The sequence below is a fragment of the Suricata suricatta genome, chromosome 12 (genome assembly GCF_006229205.1).
Source record: "Suricata suricatta isolate VVHF042 chromosome 12, meerkat_22Aug2017_6uvM2_HiC, whole genome shotgun sequence".
Lineage (NCBI taxonomy): Eukaryota > Metazoa > Chordata > Mammalia > Carnivora > Herpestidae > Suricata > Suricata suricatta.
In genome coordinates this window covers 46,096,074-46,120,739 of record NC_043711.1, presented here as the reverse complement: position 1 = coordinate 46,120,739, position 24,666 = coordinate 46,096,074, and the positions used below count along the sequence as shown (strand labels likewise).

Here is a 24,666-nt window from a genome sequence, read left to right as displayed (position 1 = left end):
GGGTTTGCAGGCATCCACTGACCCAACTGTTGTCGGCAGCCATCTCCTTCTCGATAAATCCCTGTAACCCATCTCAAAGGATGCGCTCAGACACACAAAGATGGTTTTCTTCCAAAATCGGGACATCCTTTTGTTCAGGTAGGTTTGCTGCTGCAGCTCTGCTCTGAGATAATGTACACCTACATCCACTTGCGCTCTTGGCCTCCTGTTCCCATTGGAAATGACCCACGAGCTAAAAATCCGAGTACCAAAAGGAACCATTTTCCTAAGGGCTAAAAATCTATACACAAGGAAATAAAGATTTCAGTGTAAATTTTACTATTTTATTTGTGAAAAAACTACAAGCAGAATTCATAAATAGACATTTCTATTTAAAGCAGGAAAATGATAAAGTGGCTTCTAATAACATAGTCGTGCACATGCCAGTAACAGGAATATATTAACATCTTTTATTTGCTAGACAAAGAGCAGTGTCCAATATAAATTTCCCCAAAACATTTAAGACCTGTGAGTCTCTGACCAGTTCACAAAACCACCAACCGACACTTTAGCATGAAGAAAAAAACAAAACCTAACAGACTGTCAGCTCTAAAGACGTTACAGAGCAGAAACTTCCAAAAGCGTTATACAAGCTGTCTTTCTGGGCAAATGAAAAATATAGCTCGTATAATACATTAACAAAAATTCACAAGATAAGATTATGTTTTGACATACTTAACAAGCATTCTCTATTTGTCTCCAACAAACAAAGCTAAGGAAATAATGTAACCATCTTTACACAGTAAATTAAGGTTACAAGTCATACACAAGAACAGAACTGCTTGCGCATTAAAAACTGTTCAGCTCCATTGTCATACTCTAAATGTTGGCTCTTAAACCATTTTCGGTTACATACAAGCAAAGGTTATTATATATTCAGCAATTAATAAATTTTCAATAATTTAAGATACGGTAGCTTAAAAAAGTAGATGGAGAATGGTCTTGATAAGGCAGGTGAGACATCGTAGTGGAACTATAAACTCACAGAAACTTCTGCCAATGTTTTTAAAGATCCAGATTGAAACCGAAAGGTTCAATCAGAGTATTTTGTGGGTGTCAAGATGTCTTTCCCGTATTTTTTTCTTTTAAACTGCATGACTCAAGCAGAGCACGTTGGGTAAGCTCTGTTGTGTGTGCGCACGCACGAGTGTGATAGAGCGTGTGGTATGAAAACAAATGGAAACTTGCAAGCGTTAACACTGTGCTTTTTTTGTTGTTTTGTTTTTATAACCTGCTTACTGTGCCACTGAATACCAAGTATTTCTGGTCCTCTTTAATATAATCTGTATAAACTACACTAGTGTTTTTACGCGCTGCCTACAAATTGTAGGGCAAACTGCAAATGCAGAAGTTAGAGGAATTCCATTTCCAGAATACACGCCTGAGGGAGGTCTTCAGTTCCGGAAATTCCAAGTGTGGAGTCCCTACCACCTCAACACGACACACCGCAGCGGCATGGGACTGTTGACAAGTCCCAGTGTCAGCTGCAGTTCTCAGCTGGCAATTCCCTCTCACCTGTTCTAAAGCAACCCTCCCTCCCTGTACCCCTCCCAATGCTTTCATGTGTTCTTTATCACGGAGGCAAAACTGAAAAACCAAGACATTGGCAATGAATTAATTAGCAGCCTATGAGTAGCTGGTTAATCAGCTTTTTCCACTAATCTAGGGGTCCAATCACTTTACATGAAACTGATTTTGAGAAAGTACACAGTGTTTCTAAACAAAGTGCATACCAACACTTATTGGTTCAAAAAGCAGTGCAACCCACGAGTTTGGTGGCATTTAAATTTTTTTAAAAAGTTAATTAAAAAACGTAGCAATTCCTTACATCTCTGGAAAATAAATATGGCTGACTAATTTACCCTCCCTGAGACCCTTAATAAAAGGAATATTAAAACTTTAGAAGGAATGTCTTTGCAATATCCCACTAATATTAAAATGTGGATTTAAAATTCATAGTCAAATCACTATGTATTATATATTCTGATGCTTACAGAAAGCATCTGATTTCCTTTGGTTCATTAATAAATACTTTAAAAATGTATTTAAAAAGAGAGCACATAGCTTGCATCCCAGATACAAGCCTTGTTTTAAAAAGAGGGGGAACAACCGTCCATGCGTTTGAGAACAGGACCACAAGCTACAAATGGCACTGCTTTACAGTCTACACCTTTGAGGACAGAATTTAAATTACAGAACATTAGTGACTATAGAATAGTTTTAATGTAAATGTGAAAGGAACCTTTCCTCTTGGCTACTCAAATCAAGCTGTTAATTGTTTCTTTTTACTCGTTGCCTCCACAGACTTCAGACAGAACAGCACTTCTGTTCTTAAGCAAACCAGGTTTTTCACACCAAAATGTGGCCGCCCTCGCCCTCCCGTGAGTCCTTCAGTAAGATCGCATAAAGGAAGATAACACCAAATCCCATGGTTGAAATGGCTCTGAAGCCTATGAACCGCGTGGTTATGTATCTAAGAGTCAAACACAAGAGACCCTACATGCAAATGAAGCAGCAGAACAACACATCTGAGAAACAAGGAGAGGGTGGAATCATATTAGTGGTCTTTTTGTTTTTGCAAGACAGTGAAAAATGAGAGAACAGAAAAGCTGAGAAAGACAAAGATCACACGCTCACAGGAAGTAAGAGCTTTCCCCGCAATTCTGGCCTCTAATGCTTCAACCATTCACCATAGAGTTCCTTTCCATGGCAGGGAATCAAGAAATGTCTCTAAACACTGGAAATACTCCATGTTGGGACTGGATGTGCGGTTGAGAACCTTGGTGCGGTACAAAACAAACAAGGGTAGACTTTAAGGAAGAAAAAGAATTCTCATAAACTAAACTGGCAGGGGTAGGGTAGGGGAAGGAGAGGAGCCGAGGCAAACCAATTTTAATTACAAAACCACGACTGCAAGGTCATGTGCAAAGTGGTACTAGGGAGTTGCTTCTTGAATGTACCAAAAACACAGTTGAGACAGTTTTAGTCCTAAAACTAAGAGATTTACCTCAGACATGAGTGGAGGTCTGGAAAACAGATGGAATTCATGTTACAGAATACCATATTTTCATGAGTGCTTATGTAAAAACAGCAATGCTAACATGTAACCGGAACTCACACGAATACTTGGCATTCTGGAGCTAGTGTGGTGACTTCGGGCTCATCAAAGCCTCCCAACTACACCATTTGTGATTGGTCAGTTATTCCATTGTAAATGCAGGCTATCCGGAGCAGTCTTGAAATGTGAGATCACGTTGTGTAAAAAATATATATTTTTATATCGTCCAGTACTCTTTAGACAAATGAACGCGTCAAGTTCCCACGTGGGTTGGAACATACTTCATGTAGGACTGATTTTAATTTAATTTCAGCACTCTCCTAGAAGGGACTGTCCCAGATCTGTAACTGTTCAATGTTGTATTCACTTCACAGTGTATCAAGCACCAGCGTTGCCATGGATTGGTTTCAAATAACCCTTTATATATAATTTTATATTTATATATATATAGTTATATCAAAACTGATAGTACATAGTATAACTGGAAGAAAGAACTAAACTTAAAGGATATGCTGAAAGGATGGAGTCTGTGAACACAATAAATAAAAGTCCCCTCCCCCCACCCAGCCCACCCCCCAACAAAACAAGAACAAAAAACCAGTTGTCATGTACATGGAAAATTGTGCACAGCAGATTTTTTTTTTTTTATAAAAAGTAGATTCAGGAGCACATCCAATTATAAATGATTGTTAGGAAAATCATATAAAACAATGGAATACATAAAAGTGTCAAGAGTAATCGTCAGGGTGCAAAATTCCTCGGTGGCCAGATGCCCATGGCAAGCAGACATCATCCTGGCAGCTTCGCTAAGAGGCCGATGCCCACAGAAGATTCTCCAGGGGGTGCAAGCAGCACGGGCAGGCGGAGGATTTGAATTCCAGACCCTGATTCATAGTTTTCACAACTCCATGTGCAATCTCAGAAAGACTCATCATTCACCGCTGACATGTCGCCCTTCGGCGTGGAGGAGCGCGAGGAGCTCTTGTCTGTGCTCTCCGAGCCCGAGCTGCTCTGGTGCTGCTGTTCGGACCCTGCACTGGAGGTCACTGTGGAGGAGGACGTCGAGGAGGAGCGAGTCTTTTCCTTAAAGTCTGTGATAATGACGGTGACGTTGCCCACAGTCACTGCCAACTGCTGTGCAGTGCTCCTGTCCACGTTTTTCAGCCTGGGCCTGAAAGCAACACCCCAGGGAAGAGCCAATTAGATGAGCTGTGGATTCAGAGCGACTTCCCCGTCAGCACACACACGGACTTCCCGCCGCCACGGCAAGGAGTCACCATCACAGCACACACGCCAGAGCTCACGGCCAAGTCCGCTCATTACCTCAGCACTAGAGCCACCAGCGGTCACACAAAGCTCCTGGACCAAGGCCAAGTTATCATCAGTTGATGCTTCTCCTGTTCTGGCCACAGTGATATGGAGGGAGCCCACATACATACCTGTGTGTCTTCTAAGGGAACAGGCCTGACCTAGCTCTACCCCACCCACCTCTTCCTGGCCTGCAAACGCAGTGGCACAAAACCACCCCAAGTTCTTGACTAGGACAAAGTCAGGCAGAGCAGCAATGCTGGATTTCAATCTAGTTTCAAATACCTTGAGGTGTGATTCGTTTCACTGGTCTTTGTCATAGCATTTGCGGACTGTATACTGTTTGCTTCGCTAGGTGGATCTTTCAGAATATCGGACTTTGGTCTGGGGGGGCAGGCGGGAAACAAAAAGAGGCATTTAAATCACAGCTCGGATTCACCCACAAACTAATGTATCGTGCGGAGCTGGCTGGGCACTTACTTTGTTTTCTTGTTGGTGTTTTTCTTGGTAACACTAGGACTAATTTCCTTGTCTTTCTCAGGCTTCTCTTTGTCTTGCTTTTCCACTTTCTCCTTCTTCTCCTTCTTCGGGGGCGGCGGGGTGGCGTACTGCTGAGCCACCTGCTGCGCCACCAGCTGCGAATTGATCCGAGGTTTTCTAAAACGTTTAAGGAAAGACACATCACTATTTGCTTTATTGTATTTCTTTTTTTTTGTTTTTACTTTGGTCTTATAGTTTCTTAATGTGTTTTATTACTGATATCTGGCAACTCCAAACCCAGTTACTTGTCGTGTCTACATTTTTATTCCCATACAATAGGTAGAGAATCCTGTTCCTCTCAAATCCACCTCCTGTGTGTCTAGCTGCTATGACGTACACACGGGTGCTCGCACAAACAGACACACTCCTCGCAGTACCAACGTCTCTCAGCCCAGAAAACATGACACTGTTTCTAAGGGTGCAGAGAGCACTTCTTGTGGGTTGTCAAGATTACACTGACTGACAGCTTTCAAATACTCCTGCTGCAGAGGGTTAATCTCATTTTATTAAATGGACCCTGGTAATCCCCTGAAAAGAGAATGAAATTAGAAGTGTGACATTCACTCCTCAATCTAATTATTCCAACTTGGTCTGCTCCCCGCAGCTCTGTGATTGGCATGGACAACACACAGAGAGCAATAATGAAAGGTAACCGGGGTTCATACTTGTTCCCAAGGGGGGTGGAAGACTGAAAGTCACCATAAAAAAACCCCTCAGACAAGCGATACATTCATTGTGCCATCAACCATTATGTCCGCGCCAATCTCCAACTGACACCGGCTCTTAACACTATTGTTTATGAAATCTAAGTGCTGCCAAACACTGCACAATACATGAGCATTCAGACCCAAATGGGAAAAGGAGAAAGAAGAGTCTATGCGTTATTTCTATACAATATTAACTTTCAAAGATTTCCCATCTAGAGCACCATTTATAGCATAATAAAATCTCCAGGAACACGGTAGGAAACAAATCCCCCAGACAGGTCGTTAAGAAGGTGCAATGACTGGCTGCCACAACGCAAGCATCACCTCCAGACCCTGCAGCTCCCTCTCATTCCCCACCAAGCAGAAGCGGGCAGGCGGGTAGTGGGGAGGGAACAACTGGCCACACCCAGTCTGGCTCATCATTGGGAAGCCCAAAGGGGGAACACTGGGGGGAGAGGGATAGGGGAGTGAAACAAAAGGGGGGGGAGCTCCCTTCTTAAATAATTCTGCCATTTTGGGGTAAGGAAACAAACAGTGGCTAGATACATGACATGCTGAACCCCTAAGCTAACCTCGAAGTTCCTGGAGCTTCTGAGAGCGGGTGTGGCATGGATAAGGAGGAAAGCAGGACAAGGAGGAGACAGGTGGCTCACTCCTGTGTGTTTCCCAAGGTGAGCCTGAGCATGGAAGGCACTGGGTTTGCTCTGAGCCTTTTGGTACTTGTTCGGTGGTAGGGTGGCTTTACCATAAAACGTACCGACAAAGGTGTAAGCTATCTCAGAGCAAATTTCTATTGATCTCCAGCAGCACAGGCCTTGGTCACGGGTTGGTCACCATGAAACCCAGTCACAGGTACACCCCAGCCTGGACCACAGTCTATTGTCAGTGGTAAGAGATTCAAACACAGACGTGAAGTACCTCTAGAGAAAGGGAGGACGGTACTTGTTGTAAGCCCCCAGAAGACTCCATATGAAAGCTACCTTTCTTTACCCACGGGTTCTGAGAAAGGCCATTCGAAAGCATTCTACTCCTTCAAAGAGGAAACATGCATTTGTTCACACTTACAAAGGAGATCATCACCTACAAATATTTCACAAGCACTCGCTGGGGATGCAAACAGATCAGGTGTCTAAAGGGATTACCAGATGAAATTAGTTACACAAAATGTCATATACTAAATAGTACTCAGGTATCAAAATGAAAGAAATCAGCCAGAGTTAATATTGTGAATAAACCATAAAACTTTATAAAAACATTACACGCTGAGGGAGTGTTTCAATTAAGCCAGCATGTGCATTTTACTCCAGGGAAATGTGATAAGCAAGAACAAGAGAAGACACCTGGACATCAGTCTAAGAGAACCTTCTGCAGACAGGGAATCCAAGGTTAACTACCAGCCAGATCACCAGGCCCACCCAATCCGAGTCAGAGGTGCCTGTCTCCTTCCAGAACACCTTCTGAAGTTCCGTTACTTATAACGCAGTATTGTAAACACCAGTCAACTGTACACTCCTCGGTGGCAATCTCACATCTTAATCATTCCTGTTGCCATATCATTCAGCACAGTGGCAGGTGCTCAATAAAGTTATCTGCTGGACGAACAAGGAATAGATGAACAGAGCAAACCAGGACAAAGTAAAATGAGGATAAACAAGAGGGCCCAAGCTTTGATGATCAGGAGGTCAACGCCGACTTCCAGGAGAGCAGGCCACATGGGATCAAGGGCTGTGATGACTGACGGACTGTCAGAACACTAGTACAGACACGGCAAACAGGAACCCTTCTGTGAACTGTGGTGCGAAGGCGAGCGCAGCCCTGGCCACTATGAGAAAGGGGTAAGCAGGGTTTGAGACCGCTAGAGGAAAAGAAGACTTAAATCATGTTGTATGCTGAAACAGACCGGAGGCAGGCAAGGGAGGTTCATTCAAGGGGTAAAGGAGAGACCATACAATCAAGACAAGTCCTGGCAAAGGAAGGGGACACTTTCTTCTGAGGCAGAAGAGGGATGCTAGGTAAAGGGGGGTTGTGGGCAAACTTTGGGAAAGAGAAGTCAGGGAAGAGATTCAGATACCACAGACCTTAGAAGTAGTGTCCGGTTCATAGAGTGTAGCAGGCACTTGCATTAGCAGGCACGAGAGCTAATGAGGAGCAGAGAGACATGGAAATTGCTTACTTCAGAGTATGGCTGACATGCCAGTTACACTAGTTTCAGGTGACTCAACAACTCTCTATGCCATGCTCACACCAATTGTAGCTACCATCAAAAAGGAAACTACTTGTATTTCACAAATGGCCCTTAAGGGCACAAGCGTGGGGACCATAAAGAAGTGAAGAGCCAGCCAGACATCATGCGCTTTCCAGGACAGAGTGCTCCCAAACAAGGCCGGCCTGCTCCGGCTCCAGGCAGACTGGACGACGGGCAAGGTGCCTGCAGTGTTTCTGTACCTGCTGACCGTCCCCTAACACTTTAGCATGTGCACCAGGATCCACTACCTAGAGGAAAAACTCTCCATGTACAGAAGGGAGAATCAGCTGTGGCTCCTAATACAGAGCACACGTGCACAGCCATGTGATGGGTCGTACTTGCTCCTAAGAAAATGAAGAGGGAATGCCGCTCTCCGCCAGTGGCTAAACAAGCCACAACCTCCTCAATGACAAGGACCCAAAGCTAGGGTGGGATCGGATAATAAGCATAAGCAAGGAATAGAGGATGGATGTCTGCTAAAAACATTTGTGTTATTTCAAAGGGGTTACTCTGTTTAATGTCATGTATTTCCAAAGTCACAACCTAACTCCTCAGTCATTACTTGACTCCTCCTCACAAAAAACCCTCCAAAACAACTGAGGAGCATTTATTATGTAAATTACTCTTTAAAACAAAAAACAAAAAACAACTATGGCAGCTTTTTCAAAGCTCCTCCCGCAGTAAGTCCCAGAGAATTTCTAGGATCAGAGTAAAGGATGGAGGAAATAAACCTAACCAATTTTTTTTAATATTTTATTTTTAGGTAATCTCTACACACAACATGGGGCTCCAACTCACAATCCAAGACCAAGAACCACACGCTCTTCTGATTGAGCTGGTCAGGGGCCCCAAACTATTCAATTTTTACAAGCTGCACAGTGTTTTTCTTAATCAAGTGCACACCAATACTTACTGGTTCAAAAAGCAAAGCCAAATTTTTGGGAGGGGAAGGTTAAGAAGCCTAGAAGGCCGACCAGTGTGAACGTGCCACATTAAAGTGCTGTGGTGTTGACTCCTGCCACTTGTCCCCTGCTGCTTCCTAAGCTTATGTTCTGACTGCAGGAGGGCAAACAGGAATGGCCCCTCTGCTCGAGAGCGCGAGAGGGACACAAACTTCACACCAGCGTTTGGGAACACAAAACAGGACTATGTGGTTGTCCCTAAGGGAAGAGACGGGGCAGCGGGAACTGGCAAGAATGCTTCCCATTGCCTGTGAAACATTCCCAGTAACAAGTGAACCCTTATCATGCTATGTGATACTGCTGATGAGTGAGAAATCGGGACTTCCCACAGATGCACATCGCTCACTGCATCCTCTAAGTGTCCTTCAACACAGTGGAGACAGCACAGTTAGCAGGCAGAACTTTCAACAGGCTGCAAAAAGTCAATCCTTCAGGAAGCACCTGCAGAGTCTGAGCTCTTCAAAATGATCTGTTTTCCCACAATCAATTCTGAGAAATGTTAAAAAGAGTAGAAAGGGAGCCTAGTCTCCTTAAAAAGGGTAAAGGTGATACTGAACAAGTTTTCTGTGATCTTCCAAGATTTTTCTTATAGTAATAAAAAAAAAAGTCGTCTTAAGTTACTCTATGGGTTTATGGGTGCTGCCTCAGTAACATCTACACATGAAACTGCTGTCAATTTCAGTAATAGATGTCATTACTAGAAGTCAGGAAAACATGTCTTTTTATTTGCATTTAAAACAGCTTAATACTTCAGGGGCATCCGGGTGGTTCAGTGAGTTAAACATCTAACTGTTGATTTCAGATCTGGCTGGGCATGGAGTCTGCTTAAGAGTCTCTCTCCCTCTCTCTGATGCTCGCATAAGCGCTCTCTCAAAAACAAAAAACAAAAATTTTGTTATTTCAGAAAAGTCCATTCCATAAAAAGTGAAGTAAATCTTCATCTAAGGACAGTCTTAATTTTAGAGAAGGAAAATTTCAGAGTCTGAACATACACAAATGAATGAACACAATCAGAGCCCAAAACCATCTTTCTGATTTGTTACGTGTACTCAGGCCACTTGGGTGAGCACAGGTAGATCTTTTTCTTTCTTTCTTTCTTTTTAAAGGCAAACCGTATTTTGAAGAGGTGTTTCTACCATATACCCTTTTCCTTGTCTGCTTGTGTACACAGGGGAATCTGAGGTCTTACCACTCATTCCTCATGGGCTTCTTTACATCTAAGCTACCAAACAAGTGACAGGACAAACCACTTTCTTGTGGTTCAGCAACAAAGAACAAGAAGAATTTCTAACAAATTGTATCTTTCCCTTGATTATGTTCAGCTTCCCCTAAATTATCATTTGTGCATTTTGCCAACTTAGAGAATTCCATCTGGTGTTTCACTTTTCAATTAAAATACCCTAAAGGTTCTGGAATCAGACAATCAACTCAGCCATTAAAAAAAAAAAGTGCTTTACAAACTTGCAAAATGGTCTTCACTAAGTCAGCTATAGTGTCCTTGAGTTCTCTGGCCATTTACATCTCTTCAACCTTCTCCTGGCCTTGGCAATCTATTAGTTGAAGAACTATCAACCTCTAGGATTTAACAGCTCTGAGAATGCCTTTTCACTTAGCTCACTTCCATCAGGAGCTCAAGGTTCTTCATGACAGACCACATGGCCATATCAAAGGAACCTTCACATGACTAACTGTCCTGCCCCTACATGCAAAAGGTCATCCTATACATACTGTTAAGGCCAGCTAGGACAGACTCGACCCAACCCAACCGTGACTCAAGTTTTCTATTAATGATGTCCTCACACAGAAATACACCAATTGGGAACACAGCAGTATCTGTACTTATGTCAAAGGCAATATACACGTTGGGTCAACAACACTGGCCACTACACACTACTGGCCTCTGGCTATGATGACTAGTATGGAAAAGAGGCCTTACAAGAACAACCTGTTTTCTGTTCATTTTACCTACTGGCTCCTGATCCATTGTATTTTTTTTTTAATACCAAAGATAAACCAAAGTAGAAATGCTGCGAACAGAACACAAGTTAGAATTCCTGCTCTAACACCAATGACCACGAGACCTTAAAAGGCGATATAAAACTTTAAAATCTGGAAATGTACAGAACAGATTTAAAGTTAACAGGCTATCTAATTTAGGGTTCTTTCCCCTCTGCAAATACTTATATTTTTTAAGTGTTGCCTCATTTTATATCTTCACCAGTTCTAAAAGGTGAGTTAGAGAGAGATTAAGATTCTCAGTTTTTAAAAATGAGAGGGTTAACAACTAGACCAAATTAGTGGAATGTCCAAATTATTCATGTGGGCATCTTTCAGCCACACCATGTGAGGCTGAGACTTTTTTTTTAAATAAAGGGTTTTAATCTCTTAAAAATTTCTGTACTTTTTCATGTTTGTCCAACTGTTATAGAACAGTAATATTATTAAGAACCACCAATGTGATCAATGAGCCCAATGAAGAATAATGGATGAGGAAACACAGCAGGTAATGTGGTTTAAAAAAGGAAATCCTCAGGGAATTTCTAGGTACATGCTTTCTTTGCCACTATTTTAAAGGACTGACTGTCTTAACAGACCACTGGACAAATATTCATATGTTCAGCTACAGGAAGATGAAACCAGCTCCAACCTCATTCCTCCCAGATGCAGGACATCCAACACTTTGTTGTAGGAGGTGTTAGTCCCAATGGGCAAGGAAGGTGCCCTTTCGGCTGGCTTGTTTGGGCTCACATGAACATTCCACAGCCCTAGCTGGCTCTGCTCTCAGAGATCAGCGCTCCTAGCCTCCCTCTGGGCTGCTCCTGTCACAACCTTCAGCCATGCTACGCCAAGGTGAAAAGAAACCTATGTGACCTACTGACCTACACTAAAGCCAACCATCATAAGGATAATTTTAATGTGTCTTTTTTGGAAAAAAAATGTTTATTTTTGAGAGGAGGGGGTGGGAGGGTGGGGGACTGCCACAGGATCCCAAGCAGGCTCTGTGTTGACAGCAGAAAGCCCGATGCGAGGCTCGAACTCACAAACCATGAGATCATGCATGACCTGAGCTGAAGTCGGATGTTCAACCAACTGCGCCACCCAGGTGACCCATAATATGGATAATTTAAAAGTCAACTCTCACTTTACTTTGCTAGGATCATACCGGGTATGTCATTATTAACTTCTCCCTGCCTCCCAAACAGTATCTCTTCTTGCTGTTCTTTTTCTCCCACACCATTCTTTCCTCTCATCTGACTTCATGAAACTTCTCAAATCCTTTGGCTCATCCTTTAGAATGAGCCATTAAGTGACCCAAGGGGTCTTAGTTACCATTTTGGGTTACTCCTTCCCAACAGTCTACATCCTGACTTAGGGTAACCACTCTACTCTACCAGAAAACGAAAACTTTCAATTCTGACTCCAACTATCAAATTAAAACACACACACACATACACAAAACATCCTCTTTGTCTTTCCTGTTGTCATCTTCACAGCTGAGAAGGAGAGCATGGACTCTGTGAAGTTAGGATGGCCTTTAAACTTTATATAGGCCCTGCTACTGAGAGCTCAGGGGTAGCAGTTACTCAAAAAGGGAATGGGGCCATATCTAGTTTAATACTGCTGAAGTGAAGATCAAACGAGGAAGTTCACTTTGCTTGTCACAGTACATGGACACAGAATGTAGAGATATTTAACAAAATACCTCCCCTTAGAAGTCATATATACACTACTTTTCCAGCTGCAGATGTATCTACCACCCTTCCTCAGATACTGGGAAGCAAATCCAATGATTTCCAAGTGAGAGAAGGTGGTAAGCCTTGCCCTGGGAGGATTCCAGAGACACATCTCCTTCACATATGTCAGTGTCCCAAAGCTCATGATGTCATCAGGCTGCCACGGCAGCACTCAGGACCCTTACCAACATAGCTACTTACAGATATGGCTGCGTATTTCAGTGACCACTGTGGCTTCAGATACTCCTTTTAAAAGAGAACACCTTTCCGGGAGGCTCCCAGGCTTCAACTGTCCAAGATCTACAGCGTTACACAAACTCTCACCAGACACAACCTGGTTAGGCACAACTGGCTCCAACTGAATTAACATAAGCACCATTAATAAAGAGTAGGATCAACAAGGTTCTATTTCAGATTAAAAATGGTCACTGTTGAGTCCTCAAATGTCTCTTACACCCTGAAAACACACTTACTTTACAAATAACCACCACTAAGTAGAGACGCTAGAACTTCTCGCTAGAACTTCTCAAGAACTCAGAAACACAGTCAGTAGGAAAAAGGAGCAACAAATGGTTTAGGGTCTTCAAAGGAAGACATACTTTCTAAACAAACCTGTGAGCAGTGAGTATCTCAGCCCCATGGTTCTCCAAGTGTGGTCCAAAGACTCCTGGGGGTCCTCTCGAACCTTTCAAAGAGGGTCTACCTATGAAGGCCAAAACTATTCCCATAAAGCTTCTCCATAATAATTACTTCCACAATAATTCTAAGACATGACTCGCCTTTTCACTCTCCAAAAATTACATGACATGTAACATCACTGCTCTGACATCTCATGAAATGTATGTCTATACAACTGACCCGTGAACAACACAGGTTTAACCACACAGGTCCACTTATACATAGGTACTTTCTGACACAGCTCTTCAGTACTGTAAATGTATTTTCTCTGCCTTACGGGTTTAATGTTTTCTTTTCTCTAGCTTACTTTATTGTAGGAATATAGTATGTAATATAAAATGTGTTAGCTATTTGTGTTACGGTAAGAGCCGGTAACAGCAAGCCCTATATCAGTAGGTCATCACTTTCTGGGGGGAGTCACAAGTTGTATGCAGATATGACTGCAGGGGTGGGGGGCTGGTGCCTCTAACCTTCGTGTTTTTCAAGGGTCAACTGTATAGTTTCGTGTTTCAAACATTTCTCAGTTTTAATTTCTGACATGGAAAATACCTATCGATACAATCAACAGGAGTGGAAACTCCTTGGGGTCCATAATACTTTTATCAACAACACAGAGACCCTCTGGCCAAAAAGCTTGAGAATTGCTATCCTAGAACCATGCCAAGTTTTTTTTTTTTTTTTACCTTGCAAGTCTGCTTCATTATAGGCAAATGAAGAAGAGGCTTTCTTTACATGGCAACTTCTAAAATAACTCAAACTTTAAATTCTTCCTCAGCAAAACTTCAAAAAAGAAACATGAAAAGCAACATTATCTCTAATTACAGGTTAAAAAAAGTTTGAAAATAAAGAAAAATTTTAAACTTACTAAACACCAGAACAACTTTCAAGAAGTGGGCTTAAAAGTATTCCAACCACAGACTATATAAATCTGGCTTCCTTCCATTTCCTCTCCCCTGTGGTGCCTAAAATAACAGAATTTCATTGTGGTCATTCAAGTATTTTAAGTAAATGTCCCATAATAAATATGCCCTTTAGATCTCTCACAGCCATCTCTCCCACTGACAAAGAAGGTGTGAGTTGACTTTATATAAGGAAAAAATGTTCCCTGAACTGTCTTTCAACTGGACCTTCTTTGAAAATAGCTGAACTTTATGTTTTTTATTTTGAAAGAGAGAGAGAGAGAGAGAGAAAACGCCAGTGGGGGAGGGACAGAGAGAGGAAGAGAGAATCCCAAGCAGGCTCCACACTGTCAGCACAGATCCTGATGTGGGGCTCAATTTCAAGAGCAGAGATTATGACCTGAGCTCAAGTGACTGAGCCCCCAGGGACCCATAACTGGATTTCTTTTTGATACCTCCATTTATTATTTTCAACATGAATTTTATTCGAGAGCAAAAGACTTCGCTGTTCAGAATGAAAAGCGTCTTTTGCTCGCAATTTTAGGGAATCCTACTCACACTGGAGGCAGCCGATCACCGAAGCCGCTGGCTACATGACTGCAGGTGTGGCAGCCACACACTCCTCTTCACCAGCCTCGTTTAGAGGAAAACCCACACAGGCATCCAATCCCTAGTCCTGGGCCAGCATCCTCTACCCGTCAGGCTTCATTTGAATAAAGGGGCAGAGACCTGGCATGCCTTGCGCTGTCTCCTTTCCCAGTTTCACCTCTGGTGTTCTGGCTTTTGTTTTCAAGTTCACTAAACGTGTTTTCCCTCGCACCTACCACAGGCCAAGGCAGGGTGCTGTGCACTTGGGATGTGTGTGGCTATATGCTCATTATCCAATGTGTCAGTAAGATAGGACATAATAGGTTCCAATGGCCGAGATCGCAGGTGAGGGGCCCTCTGTGTCTTACGGGGTGCTCCCTGTCACACAAGGTAGATCACAGGACTTAGCAGGCGAGACGCCTGAGCTTTTCCCCTCCTTGCTTTCTGTATTCCTGTTGGACTTTAACTAGGTGACTGTGGAGGAGGTACATACCCTCTCTAAACTTCAGTTTCCTCAGTGGCAAAGGAGATTAGGGGTAAGTGATCTCTAACGTTCCTTTAGCTGAGACACCTGTATTCAATATTCAATAAAGACAACTACACAGAGTATTTGTTCTCAACGAAGAGGCAGGTTTTCAGTTTATGCTCTTAGTAACTCATTTAGCCTCTCTTTTTTTGATTAACCATCATGGGGTACATTCTACAAGCGATACTGTTGGTTTAGTGACTAGGATATGACCTCTCTCCTCCTGCCAAAGACATACAAAATTACCTTATAAATCATGTCAATAATTTAAGAGGAATCATCAAAACTACAAATCTCTAAGCAAACCACATTTTCAGATGCAAATAAATCCAACCGAGTCTTTCTCTCTCCAAGAAACACTATACTATAGCAATCAAATCTACTCTGCAAATTACTTTATAGCTGTCTAAGATCCCATTTAAAATGCACTTCACTACTTCGAAATGACAGTTCACATCACAAAACTGGGCACTTGCAAAGCACACAAAAGTAGTAGTAAATCTTCAAAGGGGAAAAAAAAGCAATGAGATAACTCAAAGGAATCTGAGGTCTAACAAGTCCATTGCCTTCTTCAGGTCTTGGGTTTCCTCACCTGCAAAATTACAGCACTGGGCTTAATTAAGGTAATCATTAAGGATTCCTTCACACCTAATCCTTAAAAAAAAAACAAAACAAAAACGTACATACTAGAAAATAACCGTTCTAACAAACAAAGCTAGTTCCTGGTCAAATTATCATGTCACAGTGGATTTCCTACATCACTGGGAATCAAAACATAAAGCCGCCATCACTCTGGAAAGAGGTCCACCGCAGGGATGTTCAGCCTCGCCACTGGTCATCTCTTGGACCTCACCCGTCTTTGCTGTACGAACTGTACTTAAGCCCTGAGGAGCACTTAGGAGCATGGATGCCAGCAGCACCCCCATCCCCAAGTCATGATGGGCACAAATTTCTCCAGACACCGCCAATGTTCTCCAGGAGGCAAAATCACTCCCAGGTGAAAACCACTGTTCTGTACAAGATTGTAATACAGAGAAGCAGAAGTATCTACAAATATGGGAAAGCAGCCCAGAATACAAGAGCTAAAATGTTATCAAAAGATATCCACTAGAAACATTGGTAATGTGCCCATCATCCTAATTGTTGGAGGTTACTAGAGAGTAGGATTTAGGAAGAAGAATCTGAAGAACGCTGAATATATTAACACTGATTTTTTTTTTAATGAAGCTGTATAATCACTCTTCTCAAACATTTTGCGATAGTTTTATTAAATAAAGTTCTGTACCACCTAGCAACTTGAGGATTTACCCATAATAAGATACATTATTTACACTGACATTAAACATAAGTCTTTGGTAATTTCATATATAGCCAAGCATCACACATTTGGTCAGGAACATACCAGTCACTGAGATTTAAGTAACAGTGTTTTCATGTGTAGCACCTATTCTAAGGGGGAAAAAAACCGAAGGTAAAATGTAAAGCGACTTCGGTGTATTTATTAACCACAAGACCAGTCTGACCAATCACCAAAGAGAAAAGTCTATTTGACAGTTTCTACACAATTTGAACTCTATTAAGATCAGTTAGATTTCAGGCATTTCAGGTGAATCACGGTTTTTAGTTCCATTAAGGGAAGGGAAATTTGAGGGTATCTCGTTGCAAACTGTTGAAAAGTTTGATGTGGATGAAGGAGAGAACTCTGAAATCACCAGCAGCTCTCAGCTGGAGAAACTAGCATAAACTGAAAACCTGCCTCTTCCTTGAGAACAAATACTCTGCGTAGTTGTCGTTATTAAATAAACCAATTCCATGAATATGGTTTTGTTTTGCTGGGACAGTGTGGCAGAGGCTGGAAGGGGATTCCGAGAGCAACTTAAACAGTACAGTAAATCTCTGAATTAAATGTTGGTCCTACCTGTTACACAGGGATGAAACATTTCTCAGAACCAGAAAAGAGTGAGAATTATTTGAATATGAATAGAAGTTTCAATAAAGACAAGAATATTCTGATACACTGTCAGCAGTCACGTATCACACTTCAACATGTCCGAGCATGCACCTTACCTAAGCGCCTAAGAAATTAGTGATGCAAGTATCAAAATCTGCGTTAAATAAAGAAAAAAACATTTGTTGGAAAACGTTGATAGCTCCTTCTTCTAGAATGAATCCTTTTAATTCTGAGGGACCGAAAGAAGTGCTTAGGAAACTACATTAACAAACATTTCTATATAAAAAGTTAATTCTGTGCACAGCCCCTACCCTTGAGTGTTTTTTTTTTCCTTGAGCAAAATTCTCAGGACAACTTTCCTAGCAATTAAGTGTGGTCAACTGAAGGGCAGTGCCTAATGCTTTCAGGGTCAAACATTTGTTACTACTATGGTCAGAACACTTTCCTGGGAAGAGCTATTCTCTCCCCTTCCTCAGAACAGGGTCTACTTCCCTCAGTCTATCCTATCCCTACTCCTAGATCTTCACGGTCTTCCCCCAATCTAGCTCAGAGCCTAAGCACCTCCCTCCTCAGTGTCCCTCCTGCAATGTTCAGTCTTCCCTCTAGTTAACCTCACACGATGCTATTGAGACCAAGGGTGCGAAAAAGAAAGTGTAATTGTCTCTTTCTCTGCTGACAATATGCCCGGCCTGTTGCTTACAGAGGTAAATTTTAACTCCCTAACTTGGTGCAGGGGGAGGGTGGTGAGGGGCCCTCCTCACAACTCATTTCCAACAATACTCCCCAGCTCGCTACACCGCCACCATACAAGTGACCTCGGCTTGCTCCTGAGTTCTAGCTGAAGCCACATGGACTTGAGCTCATCTTTTGCAGAAGCTACTACCTTTCACCACTTGCTGCACTTGCTCACCACTGATCCCTTAGCTTCCGGAATGCTCTTTCCCTGTGAGGTGTGAAGCCCACACCTACTTAAGACCTGGCTCAAATGCTGCCGCTCTTCCCAAGTCTCCTGGTGAATCCTGGCTTGTGGCCAGATTTCCAGGGTTCCCAAACACTGCTGGGTCTACCTCTACTTCAATACCTGTATTATAACCACTCTGTTCGTCTCTTCTTACTAGATTATGAACACCTGAAGCAATACCAACATCTTACATCGTTACACTTCCCAAACTTTCTTCACAAAAACCGACAGTAGCTCAGTTAATGCTGGCTGCAAGAATGCAGGTCCTCTGTATGATGTGGTGCAGACAGCAAGTGCTCTATCAGCATGCAACACAAAATTGTATTATTATCGAGCTGTACATAGCAGTCTCTCTGGGACTCAGAACTGAGGGACTCTGTACAACTCATCTTTTACACTGCCATTCCCCTGCAAAAGCCTAGGACAAAGGAGGTTCTCAAAGAATATTAGTACCTACCCCAGAAGCAGAACAGTTTAAACTTTTTTTTTTTTAAATTTTATTTATTTTTGATACAGAGAGAGACAGAGCATGAGAGGGGGAGGGGCAGAGAGAGAAGGAGACACAGAACTGGAAGCAGGCTCCAGGCTCTGAGCCAGCTGTCAGCACAGAGCCCGATGCGGGGCTCGAACCCACGAACATGAGATCTGACCTGAGCCGAAGCCGGAGGCTTAACCGACTGAGCCACCCAGGCGCCCCAGAAGCAGAACAGTTTAAAAGAGGGGAAGAAAGGAGCAAGAAAATGAATGGATAATGCAATGCGCCCTGTGAAGGGGCACTGTGTCACATGTCCTGCACGCATTATCTCACAATCCTCACAACTTTCTGAAATCACTGAAGAGACCAATGCCTGAATGTCCAACAGTAAACACAAGGCTAAGCTTGGAGAGTCTGATTCACGTTTATGCTCTCTCTTTCCACTAACTCACACCCCGCCTGCCTAGTGAACCTCAAGAAGAAGGAAAAGAAGTGAACTCTCAAACCAATGGAAGTGAGGAAAACAAAAGAGAAGAGTATACCCCCACAAGAGACACAAGACAGAGGGACGAGGGAGGAGGAGGGAGGGAAGGAGATGTAGACTGACTCCAGGAAAGAATAGCCAATATTTGGAGCTGCAGCAGGGGCGCTCGGGTGGCTCAATCAGTTAAGCGTCAGGCTTCGGCTCAGGTCATGATCTCACGGTTCGTGGGTTTGAGCCCCGTGTCAGGCTCTGTGCTGACAACTAGCTCAGTGCCTGGAGCCTGCTTCAGATTCTGTGTCTCACTCTCTCTCTGACCCACCTGCTCATGCTGTCTCTCAAAAATAAATAAAAAACATTAAAAAAAAAAGCTGCAGCAAATGAGGACAGATAAAACAGGTCTCAATCTGCTAATCAAGGAGGTGCATTTGTGAAAGAAATGTTTCTCTTCTATTTCTTCACTACATAACCTATATGACCCTTCACCTTTCCTCCCACCTCAAATATCCCAACTATTTCCACACATCCAACCTTACACTCACAACTAGATAGGTACAGAAAAAGCAGACTCTGACATTCTGTTGTACAATGCCTGTATTTTTAAATATCTAGAGCCCGGAAACTGGTACAAAATTTTTAGCAAGTCAAGTCTAAGGAATGCTCTTAATCTTTCCTGTTTCTCTAGTGAAGTAAAAAAGACGTATGGGTAGTTAGCGAATGACTTTTCAAAGCACTGCACAGTTAATGAGGCTGCTTACTTAACCTGACAGGAACCGCATTATTCCCAAGAGTGAGCATGGTGGCCCAGAGTGGGATCCTCATACTACCAGCAAATGCTCTAATCACACAGCTTTATCCAAATCCCTGGCTTGTAAGAAAGGACGTTTGGACAAACGGGAGGACAGTATGGTGCATACATGCAAGGACCCGCAGCACTCCACACACCTTGTAGTAAGGTAAGGATCCTACATGGTCCAAAAATGCCTTGTCAAGGTCTTTGTTTGAAATGGGCTTTTTTCCTTCTGAAAGCAAACTGCGACAACTGCGCTGTGTCCGAAGGTTTGCTGAAAATTTGATTCACTAACTGGCAAAGATAAAATAGAGATTTTTCAAATGCTTTGTTTTAGAAGTCTGAAAATACAAATGTTTCATGTTTAATTTTAGAGTTGCAAAAATGGTACTCAGTTCACATGCACCCCTCACCCAGCCTCTCCTAATGTTAACTTCTTATATAAACAAAATCATTAAACCTGACAATGAACGCTGGGGTACAACACTGTTAACCAAACTGGACAGTTTTTGTATTCTCACCACTTGTCCCACCATGCCCTTCTCCTTCGGCATCCTGTTGAGGCCCCTGCACCGCATTCTACCGCTAGCGCTCCTGAGCTCCTCGGCCTCGTGCTCTGGGACAGCCCTGAAACCTTTCAAGAGCACTGGTCTCTTACGTTGTGGAAGTGCCCTTCAATTTAGGTTTCTCTCATGAGTTCTCATGAAAAATTGAAGCTATCCATTTTCACAACACCAGAGCCAAGAGATGTGTCCTCCTGTGTGCTTTTTATCAAAAGGTTTGTTTTCACGTCTTATTTGTGATGTTAACCATTAACCGCTTGGCTAAGGAGGAGTCTGTCGGGTGCGGCTGCCAGGTTTCTCTAAAGTTACTGTCTTTTAAATAAACATCTTCAGAGAGGTTATCTTGAGACTATATATAAAAATATGTTGTTTCTCCTCAAACTTTCACCTATGAACATCAGCACCAAAATGTGGACTGTGCAAAAATTACTATTTTGTTCTGGTTTTGCCCAGTGGTGGCTTTTCTGGCTCCCTCTTTCTTTCTATATTCATTAACTGGAATTCTCCTAGAGGGTAAGAGTGGTCTCTTCTCTACCATTTATTTATGCAATTAATTATATCAGTATAAATTCATGGATATTTACTTTATACTTAGTGGTTAAGACCCAATACTATCATTATTTTTTCTAAATTTTTTATGTTTTTTTTTTTTGGAGAGACAGAGACAGCATGAGCAGGGGAGAGTCAGAGAGAGGGGGGAGGCACAGAATCCGAAGCAGGCCCCAGGCTCTGAGCTAGCTGTCAGCACAGAGCCTGACGCAGGGCTCGAACCCACAGACTGTGAGATCATAACCTGAGCCAAAGTTGGACGCTCAACTGATTGAGCCACCCAGGGGCCCCAGATTTATTTTATGTCTCAAATCCCTTCAGCTTTGGCCATCAGAAGCTCTTTCTTCAGGTTCAGTTCTTCTGACAAGCCCTCAACCTTTTCTGAGGCCTTAAAAGTCTAGAAGGTTTTGGGATCGATTGTTCCTAGGACTATTTTACATTCCTAAGTACTGTACCCAAAGCCATTACAGCCCAGCTAGAATGGAATAAACCACTCTTAACTTACCAGTCACGTAAAGTGATAAATCATTACATCCTATCCCAACCAGCATCATATCCCGGACAGCACAACTATTAACAAAAATGGGTGATGTCTAAGCAAGCGGGAGTTCTAGGTATCATTATGAGTACATTTTCTCCAAACATAGTCACTATTCTAACACTTGCTGTGTTCTAAAGACATACTTGACCATCACACATTTTGTGGCCAGAGGTAAAAATGCCAGAAGGAATGATGATGGATTCCAGTTAGGTAGAAAGTGTTCTCTAGAACACATTTGGGGAGGGCAGGGGGGAGAGACAGACTTCAAACTCTGAAAGAATCTGGAAATACTCTGACCAGAAACAGGAAGGAAAGAGCACAAAAGCCAAAGCAGAGTGCAGGCTCCAAAGAGCAAATAGCCTCTGGTGGGGCCAATGGAGAAGCCACCCCTGCCCACTTTGTGTGGCTCTGCTCACAGCCTTGGAGAAATAACCAGCAGCACCTCCGAAATGACTCCCCCATGTGCTTACAACTGCACGAGTACCTACCATGCAAGCAAAACTGCAGGGGACAGGGAGGAAGAGTGACAGGTGCTGTGGTCTGCTAACTAGAACAACTTCTGCCTAAGATCCATTTTAAGATGGCACAATTTACATAAAACAAAATGCACATAGTTTTAACAGATAAGTTTTAACGATGTATACAGCAGTCATCGTCACCCCCAATCCAGATTCCTTTGTGTCCACCTTCCCAGACACCCCCTACTGCCAGCTCCATGAGGCTATCAATTCATTTTTTGTCACTATGGGATTAAACCTGCCTTTGAGTTTCACATAAGTGAAATTATATGGCATCTTTGTTTGTATATAGCTATTTCTGCTGAACAGAGTATTTCTGAGATTCACCCCATGGTGCTGTACTTTGCTTATCCAGTCTCCTAATGATGGACATTTGGACTGTTGCCAATTTTTAGCTATCATGAATAAGGCTGCTATTAACATTCATGTACAAGTCTTTGTGTGAACATGTTTTCATTTCTCCTGGCTAAAATTCCTATGGCAAGTATGTATTTAACTTTATGGCAAGCGTATATTTAACTTTATAAGAAATCGCCAAACTATTTTTCAAAGGGAACTGTGCCATGTTACATCTTCTCCAGCAAGGTATGGGTATTCCAACTGCTCCACATCTTCAACAACCCTTGAACTGTCAGTCTCCTTAATCTGAGTCATTGTAGTGGGGGTACAGTAGTATCTCAGTGTGGGTTTAACAGGCAACTTCCTAAAGACTGATGCTGTTCAGCCAACTTTTTGCCTAGGATGTACTTTGATGAGTGCAGTCGATGACTTACCAGAAACAGTAAGATTTTATAGTATTCGTGAAGATCAAGAAGCTTTCCAATACAGTGACTGTTGACATTGGGTGGTGGGTAGAGAGACTGTTGTCTCCACCTTTGTGTCTAAATTATGTTTATTAAAAATAAATAAACTAGAAGCCTGCTGGGTTGCATGCCCACAGAATGTCTTAATGTTTTAACTGAGGTTCAAGAACTCAGAAGAGAATGAGGTAAAGACAATTACTTGTCTGATTCTGCCAGAGAGTAATGAAATAGAGCGTTTCTGATTCTGAATTAAACAGCTTTAAGAAACTACTAAGAACAAACTCCTAAAAACTACCCAATTGACCCAGAGGATTAAGAGTGTATGTACATTATATAAAGATCTGGATAAATCAGCGAATTAGACACAGACACACAGTAGACAGGTGACAAGACTGACAAGGAGAGCTACCACTTGAGATGACAGTAGGAAATTCTGAAGAGGTTCAGCAAACTGCAATAATGGACATGAGATCAGACCACAAGATTTCACAGGAGAGCAGTATTAATGGAGATAATTTGCTTCTTGTATTTCTTAATCTGAATGTGACTAGTCCAGTGAAAAGTCATAGATGTTAAGAAAATGGAATTTCAGCTCTGGTTCTTTTTTTCAATTTGCAGAATAATAACCAAGAACCACAGCTTTCCACCTCGGCTTTCCCAGTTTTTAAAGAGAGAAGCCCTGTCCTACGTTCCTCCCATAAGGTTGAGAAGAAAATGGTGGACCAGCAAAACAAACACTTGGGGAGACAAGTATAGGAGACCTATTTTGGTTTTCACATTCACACACACTTGTGCACACGTATTCAAGTTTAAGAACTTTGATTTAGTAAAAATGGAAGAACATTCACCCACATTTCATGGCAATATATGCCTTAGAGGGCTGAGGCTACATAAATACCCCAGCAAGAACATTTAACCCTTTTCTGATTATTTTAAGCGATTACAGTGAGATTCCCTGGAAGTGAATGAAAGGTGGCTCCAGCCCCCTACTGTTTCCACTGCGTATGTGGAGGACAGTGCCGTGGGCATGCCATCTCTGCTACCGCAGCAGCTGCCCACTGTCCCTGAGGTTAATAGGGAGCTATGCCCACCCACACGCAGGCAGCCTGGAACGCGCTGACCAAGTAACAGGCTAGGACTGAGAATACAGAGTTTTCAGAAGCAGATTACAATGCTCTCTCCACTTCTGACCACTCATCTGGCATCTTCCCCAAATGACTTTTCAAGAAACTTGTTCTCGTTGGGTCTCTGCCTGGCTTAGGAATAAGAGTGATATGTGCCTCGTAGAATGAGTCTGGTAGTCTTCCTTCCATTTCTATTTTTCGGAATAGCTTGAGAAGGATCGGTGTTAATTCTTCTTTAAACGTCTGATAGAATTCCCCTGGGAATCCATCTGGCCCTGGGCTTTTATTCGTTGGGAGATTTTTGATAACTAATTCGATTTCTTCACTGGTTATGGGTCTGTTCAGATTTTCTATCTCTTCCCGTTTGAATCTTGGTAGTGCATGTGTGTTTAGAAATTTGTCCATTTCTTCTAGATTGTCCAGTTTCTTGGCATATAGTTTTTCATAGTAATCTCTGATGATTGCTTGTATTTCTGAGGGATCTGTTGTAATGGATCCATTTTCCTTCATGATTTTGTCTATTTGCATGTTTTCTCTTTTCTTTTTGAGGAGCCTAGCTAGAGGTTTATCAATTTTGTTTATTTTTTCAAAAAACCAACTCTTGGTTTCATTGATCTGTTCAATTG

At 42.5% G+C, this 24,666-nt stretch overlaps 1 protein-coding gene across 1 annotated transcript in view; it reads right to left on the bottom strand.

Annotated features, from left to right (window-relative positions):
* Positions 1 to 309: 309 nt before the first annotated feature.
* The window catches only part of RYBP (RING1 and YY1 binding protein), an 85,995-nt gene continuing 61,638 nt past the window's right edge, over positions 310 to 24,666 (bottom strand). Inside the window, exons 5-7 of the mRNA XM_029917891.1 lie at positions 4,886 to 5,062; positions 4,691 to 4,789; positions 310 to 4,268 (exon numbers count right to left, since the gene is read on the bottom strand). Coding sequence (XP_029773751.1) covers positions 4,016 to 4,268; positions 4,691 to 4,789; positions 4,886 to 5,062 — 529 coding nt within the window. The 3' untranslated portion in view covers positions 310 to 4,015. The remainder of the gene's footprint in view (positions 4,269 to 4,690; positions 4,790 to 4,885; positions 5,063 to 24,666) is intronic.